Raw genomic sequence first — 10,377 nt, 5'->3', positions numbered from 1 at the left:
CACTCTTATTTCTCTTTCCATTTTTTCCTCTACCTCTCTAACTTTACCCTCTATCTCTCTTTATCTTGAAAGTCCTTTTTGAGTGCTTCCATGGCCTGAGACTAACTCACATTTTTCTTGGAAGCTTTGGATGTAGGAGCTTTGACTTTGTTATTATCTTCTTCTGAGGGTGCATTTTGATCTACCTTGCCACCAAAGAAGCTTTCAATGGTCTGCTGCTTTCTCTGCCTGCTTATATTGACCACCCACTTATTGGCTTTTAATTCCTTCTGAAGGTGTAGCACTGCTTCCAGGATGCACTCACCCAAGCTAGAGGGAGTCCCAGGTAGTACAATTAGGCTTATTCTCAGCCTGCCTGACCTGTAAGTAATCATGGCATGCTTTCTCTCTAACACAAAAGCAGAAATCTGATCGAAATCTGATTCTCTATGGTCGAAAGCTTGTGCCCTTCCCCCATTGGGTTGCTGCCACTAGAGTCTGCTTACTGGTTCAGAATATGGGCACTTTGCCTTAGCTCCAGCAGAGACCACAGCTATTTCCCCCGGGCCAACCACTGAACACCCTCACCAGTCCATGATCCAAGTTTCAAAAGCAGCTGAAGATTCCAAGGCTCTGGAGGTACAGCCTGTCTGGGGTTGGATCTACAACACTCACTGAGCTCCTCTCTCACTCTGAGCAGCAGATGATCCCAGTCACCTAACTATACCATCTGTGGTTGGAAAATAGTCTCACTTCATTCCTTTGTGGGTTATGCTGCTCTAGGAGTTGTCTTATGGCATCATATTTGGAGGTATGTGGACAGATTTGTAAGGAGTGTGGGAGAGTCACAGGCTTTCCTCTGCCATATTGGCTCTGCCACAGATATTTTATTTCGTTTCTATGAATCTAGACAGTTTATATTTTTGTAAGTATTCTTTCCTTTCACTTAAATTGTATAATTAGGCAAAGTACCTCTAATAATTGCTTTGATTTAATCTTTTCACACTTTTCATTTAATATTCATCCTTTTAATTTTTGATGCCAGTAATACTCTTTTGTATTCAAAATAGAATTTTATTTTCCAAAATATCTGTAAAAACAAAATTTTAACATCAATTTTTTTAAAACTTTGTGTTCCAACTTCTCTTCCCCCCTCCATTCCCGTCCCCCACCCACAAGAATTCAATCAATTCAAAATAAGTTATACATGAGTTGTCATAGAAAAATGTCCATATTAGCTAGTTGTGAGAGAAAACAGTCAAAAAACCCAAAACGTCAGATTAAGGAATTGGCAAAGAGGAAATGAAAAAAAATTTTTTTAATGTGTTTCCATATGTTTTCAGATACTATCAGTTCTTTCTCTGCAGATGGGCTGCAATTTTCATAAGTCCGTCAGGGTTACATTGGATCATTGTCTTGCTGAAAACAACCACATGCTTCCCAGCAGATCATCCCCCACTATTGCTGTTATTTTGTATACAATACATTTCACTCTGCTTCAGCTCATGTAGGTCTCTCCAGGATTTCCCTATTCATCACAACCTCTACATAGTACCTTAAGCTTGACAGAGAATCTTCTTCACAAAAGCCCAGCAAAGTAGGTACCATACATTTTGCCATTATAAAAATTCGCATTTGGATTGTTTATTGATTCATTTATTGGAATTTTTATTTCATATCACTTTATTGTATTTTAATATTTTGCGGGGCAATGAGGATTCGGTGAGTGGCCCAGGGTCCCACAGCTGGTAAGTGTCAAGGGTCTGAGGCCGCTTTTGAGCTCAGGTCCTCCTGAATCCAGGGCTGGGCCTTTCTCCACTGCACCACCTAGGTGCAGCCAGGACGATCCTTTTATGGAGATGAGCTGAGTACCCGCCCCTTCAGCTCTGGAACTCCTCCCTGCGTCACAGGGAGATAAGCCCTCCTGGAGGTGCGAACTCAGGGGGATTCCAATTAGAGGGAGGGGCAATCCAGGGAGAAGGGCACAGAGCAGACCTTGCTCACTAATCTTGAATCGGGGTTGGCAGCCCTGGCTTCTCGGTTCTGCAGCCTAAACGTCCACAAAGATCACCTTCAACAAATCATTTGGACGCTCTAGGCCGCTACTGTCTCATTGAACAAATCGGTAGGTTGCTCCCTCCCTTGCCCACTACGGAGAAATGGACCTGGTGATCTCTTGAGGGTTTTTCCTGCCATCTCCAAGAAGTAGGCCCCCAAATGCCCTCTTGAAACCCCCAGTCTGACCGTGTCATTGCCCCAAATCAATAGACACCCCGCACTGCCTCTTAACCTCCAGCATCAAAGGAGAAAATGCTCCAATGGCTCTTCCCCAAGACCCTCCCCTCCTGGCTCTTCCCACCTTCCCAGTTTTCTTATACTTTCCTGCCTCTCTCTCCTCTAGGATCCACCTAGATTTTGCTACTGCCTATTCTTTGGAGATGACCCTGCATCTCCCAACTTCTTGCATCTGCTCTCGCTGCTCCCCGAACCTCAAATGTTCAAGTTTTCTTATACTTTCCTGCCTCTCTCTCCTCTAGGATCCACCTAGATTTTGCTACTGCCTATTCTTTGGAGATGACCCTGCATCTCCCAACTTCTTGCATCTGCTCTCGCTGCTCCCCGAACCTCAAATGTTCTCCCTTCTCACCTCGACCCCGCAGAACTCTCGATGCTAGTGATCAAATGGCCCTGCCGAGAGATGGAAATGCAGGCACCGTGTTGACAGGGCACCCTGTAGTCACCCCCAAAGTCTGAAGCATGTAAGCCCAATATGGCTGCTTTATGCCTCCTGGCCACAGGGTGCTTTGCCTCAGTCAGGCCGGAAGTCCCTACTGCCCAGAATTGTGGATGGAACTATTCCTATTGTATGCACGCAAACCGAAAAATGAACAAAAGCTGTTCGCAAAGAGAAAAGATTGAAGGCAAAGGAGAAGAATGGAGCTTCGTTACCTCCAAGGACAAAATATTTGCTCCTTTGATCACTGAGTCAGTCGTATGCGCTGTAACGCTTGAGAAAGAACACCCCCACCACCCCCACCACCAGCCCCCCCCCCCCACCACCCCTACTATACTACTTCTTAAGCATGCCCCATGCCAAACCAACGATTTCCCGATTATTCTTTTCCTATGTCCCCTAGCCCCAGGCTTAACATTTCATGGCTACTTCAGTGGGAGTGAACCAGACGGACCCTTACCATTTGCCTCAAGGACACTAGTCTGACCACTGCAGAACGCGAGGCAATTTAGAGAATGATGAAGAAACTGTCATGGGGCGCAGAGCACCCCAGAATTTCTCTGGGGCACACCGAGGAATCTTCTTCTTGAGAAACTAAACCAGAGGACCGATAAGGCTTAGAGGAACCAAATCGGACTGAGCTAGCTTGGGATTCCTACCCTTCATTCTGGTCTCCCTTATCCTGGGGAGATAAGTTTGGGTGTGGCTTCGGCCTTTGTGTCCTGAAGAGGGATCCGTAGCCACCCCTCACCCAATTCCTTTAGTCACTACCAGTGGGGGATGGTCCTCCACTGCTCACCCAATTCCCCCAGCTACCACCAGTGGGGGATGGTCCTCTCTCACTAAAGGAACTTTTCATGGGCAGATGGTCCACCCCCATCAGTCCTCTATAAAAGTACCTTCCGGTCTCCTGTTCGAGGAGATTTGGTACCTCTGAGCCATGTGCTTTATGCCAAATCTCCCCATGAAAAGTCCAAGGATTTCTTTCATGGTTTCCCTCCCCCCACCCTTCCCTTCCCTTGCTCCTAAATAAACTATCACCTTGTTCTAACTAAGTTTTGTGTGCAAGAGGGTGTAATTCTTTAAAGAGGAATTCCCAAGAACCCCAACCCCAACCCGTACCACCATTTCCCACTATATCATCTGGCGCCCGAACGTTGTAGGGACGTGGGATTTTCCTCTTTCCTCTTAGCACACAAAACTGGGGGGTGGGAACCTCCCTTCTGGGTTTCCTTTCTCCCTCTTCCGCCTGACTCAACCTCCCGTTTGAGTCACAGAGAGGTAGAGAGAGGGTTAGCTTTCGCACGCGACAGTGGAGGGCAGCCTGAGTCTCCCTCCCTCGCTGAAAGCTCAAACAGACGTCTGGACCACACTTGGCACAAAACCTGGAGGTAAGGCCCTACCTTCTGGGTTTCTCTTCTCCCTCTCCCACCGGACTCAACCTCCCGTTTGAGTCACAGAGAGGTAGAGACGGTTGGCGTCTGTACGACAGCAGAGAGCAGCCTGGGACTCCTAGATGTCCGAACCACGCTAGGACCCTCAGACTACACGTTTCTGGGTAAGAACATTTATGGGTCTATCCCTTACCAGCTCTCTGCTCTTGGGTCAGACTATTCTCCTTAGACAGTAGTTATGGGACAGAAAGGGAGTGTTCCGAAAAATTCACCTCTGGGGTGCATTCTAAGAGATTGGACTAGACTGGAACTTAAAAACCTAAGAAAGAGATGTATGATACATTTTTGTAACAATTTATGGCCACATTATCCTCTAGGAAGTGAAGGAAATTGGCCTGTACACGGCACCCTTAATTATAATACCATCTTGCAATTGGACAAGTTTTGCAAGCGTGAAGGGAGATGGACAGAGATTCCATACATATCGGCTTTTATGAGTTTGAGCCAGAAGTCAAAGGGAAAGGATGAGGTCCCCTTGCCGGTTGAGAATCACCACAAGCCCAAGCAATTCGCTAACTCTTCGGGCACCTACTCTGAGACCTCAGCCTCCCCTCCTCCTCAAACTCATTCCCTACCTGTTTCTCATTCCACTCCTTCTCCGCCTGCTTCCGTACCTATGGGTCAACCACAGTCATATCACTCTATGACTGAGACCTCTCCTTGCCCACTGGCTGATCTCAGAACCAATTCCCTGTGCCACACGGGGAGTGGATATCAGTCTCCTTCTATCCTGCTCTATCCCTTTTACAATCGGGGGGAACTCCAATATGTTCCCATTTCTCCTGTTTTTTCCATTCAGCCGACCCCATCTGCTTTACCTAATCTGCAGTTACCTACGGCTATCTCCCTTTCCCCATCTCCACCCATGCTGCAGCCAAAGACTGTTTCCCCTCCCCCACCTACTCCACAGCCAAAGGCTGTCACCCCTCCCCCACTGGGCCCTGCGCCCAATCCTCTGTCTCCACCTGAGCTATCTCCTCAACCCAGGTCTTTACCAGTGTCTCCCACTACTTCCCTGCTTCCATTAAGGGAATTTCCCATTGGGAAGGGCACAACATTAAGGCGTGCCCCTTTTTCTATAAGCAGGTTATCTCAGATTAAAGAGAAATTGGGGAGCTACTCAGAGAACCCCACAAAGTTCATAGATGGCTTTAAGTCTGTGACACTGGAGTTTGACCTTTCCTGGACTGATTTGCAAATTATTCTTGCCAGCTGTTGTACCCCTGATGAGAAAAAACAGATTTGGGACCTGGCTGTACAAGTTGGGGATGAACACTCGCAGGTTGGAAATTGGGTTGGGGTCCCTGGTTTTACAGCTGTCCCGGTCATAGAACCGAGATGGAACTATGATAACAGGGAAGATAGGGCTCGTAGAAATCACATGGTCACCTGCCTAGTTGAGGGAATGAGAAGGGGGGTTAAGAAACAAGTCAATTATGGAAAGGTGAGGGAGATAACACAGGGGTCTGATGAAAATCCTGCTGTCTTCATGAGCCGCTTAGCAGACTCTCTGAAGAAATATACTAACCTAGACCCCCAAAGAGATGTAGGAATTACTGTCCTCAATATTCATTTTATCAGCCAGTCTGCTCCTGACATTAGGAGAGAGCTCCAGAAGTTAGACTGGAGTCCCCGGATCCCATCCTCACAACTCCTTGACATTGCTTTTAAGATTTTTAATAACAGGGACCTTGCAGTAGCCAAAGAGAGAGAAAAGATGGCTCGTGCCCGCTCCATAGACCAAGCTCATATAATAGCAGCAGCCATCACCACATCTGCTACCAGCAGAACTCTGGCTGGCCGAGATTCTGGCAGCTGCAGTAAACCGGAACACAGAAGTGGGGGACGCCGCACGAAGGTGAGGTCAGCTCTCCTACCTCTTTGTCCCCAGGGCAGCACCCGAGAGATCGGCTTAGCAAAAATCCAGGGCTCTGCAGCTTGCTCTCCTGACCAGCATCGTGTCAGGCCTATGGCCAAGCTGGATATAGGAGGCAAGCCTAGGAATGGTTTTGGGGCGACCTCTGTCTTACTCTCTGGTTCAGGTCCTAGCATACAATCAAGGCACAAAGTGGGGATGGGATAAAAGGACCCTTAATGTAGACAGACACTGCCTATCACAGAATTAGGCTTGAACTCCCTCCTGTAAAGCAGGCCACACCCTGTCCTGCAAAAAGGTCCCACTTGACTCCTGATCTGATAAAGTCCCTTTTCCTTTTGCTCTGGTCAGTTTTAATTTTTTGTTTAAGTCTGTTCCGTCTAGGCTCAAGGATTCGTGACACTGTGCCTATGTGTTGCCTCTGGACTCTCTGGGCCCCACACAACTCCACGCACTCCAGGCCTTCTCCACTTCTCTCCCCTCCCCCTCCCTTGCGCCGTGATTTCTTCGACCCCCGGTCAGCATGAAGCAGTTTCAGAAGAATCTTCGTCCCCTTTCCTTATATATAGAGAAGTGGGGAATGTCATGGGGCGCAGAGCACCCCAGAATTTCTCTGGGGCACACCGAGGAATCTTCTCCTTGAGAAACTAAACCAGAGGACCGATAAGGCCTAGAGGAACCAAATCGGACTGAGCTAGCTTGGGATTCCTACCCTTCATTCCGGTCTCCCTTATCCTGGGGAGATAAGTTTGGGTGTGGCTTCGGCCTTTGTGTCCTGAAGAGGGATCCGTAGCCACCCCTCACCCAATTCCTTTAGTCACTACCAGTGGGGGATGGTCCTCCACTGCTCACCCAATTCCCCCAGCTACCACCAGTGGGGGATGGTCCTCTCTCACTAAAGGAACTTTTCATGGGCAGATGGTCCACCCCCATCAGTCCTCTATAAAAGTACCTTCCGGTCTCCTGTTCGAGGAGATTTGGTACCTCTGAGCCATGTGCTTTATGCCAAATCTCCCCATGAAAAGTCCAAGGATTTCTTTCATGGTTTCCCTCCCCCCACCCTTCCCTTCCCTTGCTCCTAAATAAACTATCACCTTGTTCTAACTAAGTTTTGTGTGCAAGAGGGTGTAATTCTTTAAAGAGGAATTCCCAAGAACCCCAACCCCAACCCGTACCACCATTTCCCACTATATCAAAACTCAGAAAAAAGGGAAAATGCATCAAGCTCGAGATCTAAGATTAGTTCTGCTTTCTCACAAAGACGCACAAAAGTGCATCCTTCATCATCATAAGGAATTCTCCTGCCAGTTTGTATTGGGCCTTTTCCAAGTCATGCATCCAACAGAAATGGAATCCGAGGTTAACTACGGATGCAAATTGATCTTCCTCCCCGCCGCCCACCCCCCCCCCAACCCCTTCTTCTTCTTTTGTTCTTCTCTTTTGGAGGCAGCAATCCTTTTTAATCATTCATGCGAGTGTGGCTAACACATGACTGATAGTAGTACATGGTACCCTGGACTTCAGAGCCAGTGCTGATTAGCCTAGGAAGGGACGTTCACCAAAGAAACCTAAATCTCTTTTCAGACATGTCTGGTCTTGCACTCTCAATTCCCCTTTTTAGCACGAGAAGACAACAGGTCGAGTTGGCAGATATTGCTTTATTGTCAGAAAGGAAAATACTGGCGTTTGCAATTGGGTGAATAGAGGAAGGCTTTATTAGATAGATTCTTGCAAGAATGGGCACGCAGTCTAGAAGACTGGTGTGCTTTGCGCCGACTCCTACGGCAAAGGTCCCTCGCCTCTTGGACTCATTGGTTGAGGACCAAGAGGTGTACAATCTTCCCGGAACGCCTCCACATATTTCCCCTTAACATTTCACCCCCACCCCACCCCCACCCCCACTCCCGTTTCATACGTCGCACGTTGGACAAGGGCAGCAGCCTCCCACTTTGGGTCGTTGGCTAGGGAAGCCAGTGCCGTCCCAACTCGCTTTAACCTTGGCCGCGCTTGGGCTAGCTGGACTTGGTGGCCTTGAAGTTCTCTTCGACATCTCCTCGCAGGCACCTGCCAGACTGTCTGTTCGCCTTGAGGTCCCCTTTCTGCCTCGTCTTCCGAGAGAAGCGTCTCTTTTTCTGGCGGGAGACTTTCCTCCCCCCCCCCCCTTTTGGTCTCCTTGTGGCCCGCCCAGGTGGTTTCTACCGCTTCAGTCTCAGTCTGATGGAGTGCTTGAAGAGACGAATAGGATTTGCCGGGAGAGCAGGCACATCGGAAAGGTCTGTGCCGGGGCTTTCCCGAGTATCCAAGAGAGCCAAGAGAGGGGCCGCTGTCCTAAGAGTCTCCGATGGAGCTGTACTTGTTTCTGCGTCGAGTTGTCCCTTGGTTTGCCGTTGAGCCTGTGCCCTCAGACCGAGAGAGCTGGCATCTTGCCTCGCCTCACGCTGCTCTTCCGTTTTGGTTTTCTTGCGAGGCTCTTGCTTCTGAGGTGAAGCCGTCCTTTTGACTCCAGCTCTAGGAGTAGGTCCTTCGCTTGCGGCGTTTCCGGAAGGTCTTGGTGGCTGCTTTCCCGGGCGCGTTGAGGAACCAAGTCTGGAGAGCCTAGTCTGTGGTGCTGGAGAAGGGGCAGTCCCCGAGGCCGTTTGAGGAACGCTTTCACTTCCAGTAGCCCTTGCGCTTTCACCGGCGCGTCCTCGTCCTCGTGGCAGGGAAAGCTCAGTCGCCCTGATGTTGGTCCCAGATGGGGCTGTTAGAGCCGGGGCAGGACTGTTTGTGCCCCGAGAGCTGCCCCAACTGTTCCGTGGACTGGTCTTCGTGGCACTGGTTGGAGCAGGCCCGGACATGCTGTAGTCGCCATCCTCGGGCGAGGCGAGGCTGCCGTCGTGCAGAGCTGTCCATCGAACTTCTTCTGGTGCACGCCTTTTCTTTTTGGGCAGCGCCGTATCAGGTAGGAGCTGATGCAGTTGCCTTCTTTTCACATGCATCGCAACAATTTTCATATCCTTCTCAAGCACCTTGCTGCTTTCTGCTTGCCTGTAAACTGCCTCTGTGAAAGACTGAATGTCATATGTCAGGTCAACACTGAGGATGCCAGAGTTTTCTGGCTTTTGAAACTCTAACCCAATCACCCACATGGTACGAAAGCCTTCGTGGCCAGGATTTTCCTTGGGTGCTGGAAATGACTGAGGATTCACTCGAGCCAGTCTGATGGCTTCATTCTTCTCCAAACTTCCAACGAGGAGTCGGATTTTTGATTCCACCAAGCCCACCCATTCCAGTCGGTGCTTTTCCGTGGGTGCACTTGCGAGAAGTACGACATAATGCTTGTACTTGTGAAAGAAGTTGGGAGCTTCAAAAAGTTTGGACCACTCTGCCTTACCCAGCACAATTTCATCTGCGATAGCAAGACCTTCTCTGAACGCCTCGGCCATGACCATCTGTGTAGAGACGGACACATTGCACGTAGAATTCTGTTCTGGGTATGCTGGTGTAATGATAGGCATAAGATGGTGCCTGTCCCTGGGGTTTACCCTTGGGTCCCACACAGGCAGATTCAGATGGCATGCTTTGGGCCGTTTCAATAGCACCGGTGTTGGCCATTCCCATCTAGAAAATACGAAGAAAAACTTATGGACAAGAGTCGATGCGGTTGCATTTGGATAAAGCTGGCAAATCCTCGCGACCAGCATCGCCCAGGAAACACCCCCGAGGAAACCGAATATATTGGAATAGATGCCATGGCATTTGGCCCAAAGTTTGATAGCTCTCAGAGTTAACCTGAAGTTGTCAACGTTTGGCACTTGATGTAAAATTTCGTCGGTCACTCTGCAACCATTAAGACTTCTTATGCATCTAATGTCTAAGTTTGCGAGCAGAGCGTCCGGGCTTAGGTCCAGATCTTCAGGAATCGTCGGCAGCGCTAATCTGGCAAACACAAGATCAATCTCTATACCGTCAAAACGGAGCTTGATCAGTGGCACAAAGGCCTCCTCAACAGCCCGTAAATCTTCGACTTCTTCCCGTAGCTTCAATCCTTTGAAATTTTTCATGCTACTGTGGCTAACACATGACTGCCAGTAGTTCTGTCTTCATATTGTAAACTGGACTTCAGAGAAAGTGCTGATTTGCCTAGTAGGGGACATTCACCAAATAAGTCTAAATCTCTTTTCAGTCTTGTCTGGTCTTGCACTCTTCATTTTCCTTTGTAGCATTAGTAGACAGCAGATCAAGTTGGCAGATATAGATTATTGTCATGAATGAAAATACTGGCATTTGCAACTTGCAATTTGCAAGGTCACTAGAGGAAAGCTTTTTTAGGTTCTTGTATGAATGGGCACAGG

The 10,377-nt window shown here is 48.7% G+C and overlaps 1 protein-coding gene across 1 annotated transcript; it reads right to left on the bottom strand.

The window, feature by feature from the left end:
* Nucleotides 1-8,238: 8,238 nt before the first annotated feature.
* Nucleotides 8,239-10,071, bottom strand: LOC122743306 (poly(A) polymerase alpha-like). The gene has a single exon (XM_043988167.1). It carries the CDS (start codon nucleotides 9,724-9,726, stop codon nucleotides 8,239-8,241), a length of 1,488 nt encoding a protein of 495 aa, XP_043844102.1. The 5' UTR covers nucleotides 9,727-10,071.
* Between the last annotated feature and the right edge of the window lie 306 nt (nucleotides 10,072-10,377).

This window comes from Dromiciops gliroides, chromosome 2 (genome assembly GCF_019393635.1).
Source record: "Dromiciops gliroides isolate mDroGli1 chromosome 2, mDroGli1.pri, whole genome shotgun sequence".
Taxonomy (NCBI): Eukaryota; Metazoa; Chordata; class Mammalia; order Microbiotheria; family Microbiotheriidae; genus Dromiciops; species Dromiciops gliroides.
This window is presented reverse-complemented; position numbering and strand designations above follow the sequence as displayed.

Excerpts from the sequence above, each read along its gene's own strand:
- LOC122743306 (XM_043988167.1), bottom strand. The coding sequence starts at position 9,726 with ATGCTGGTCGCGAGGATTTGCCAGCTTTATCCAAATGCAACCGCATCG.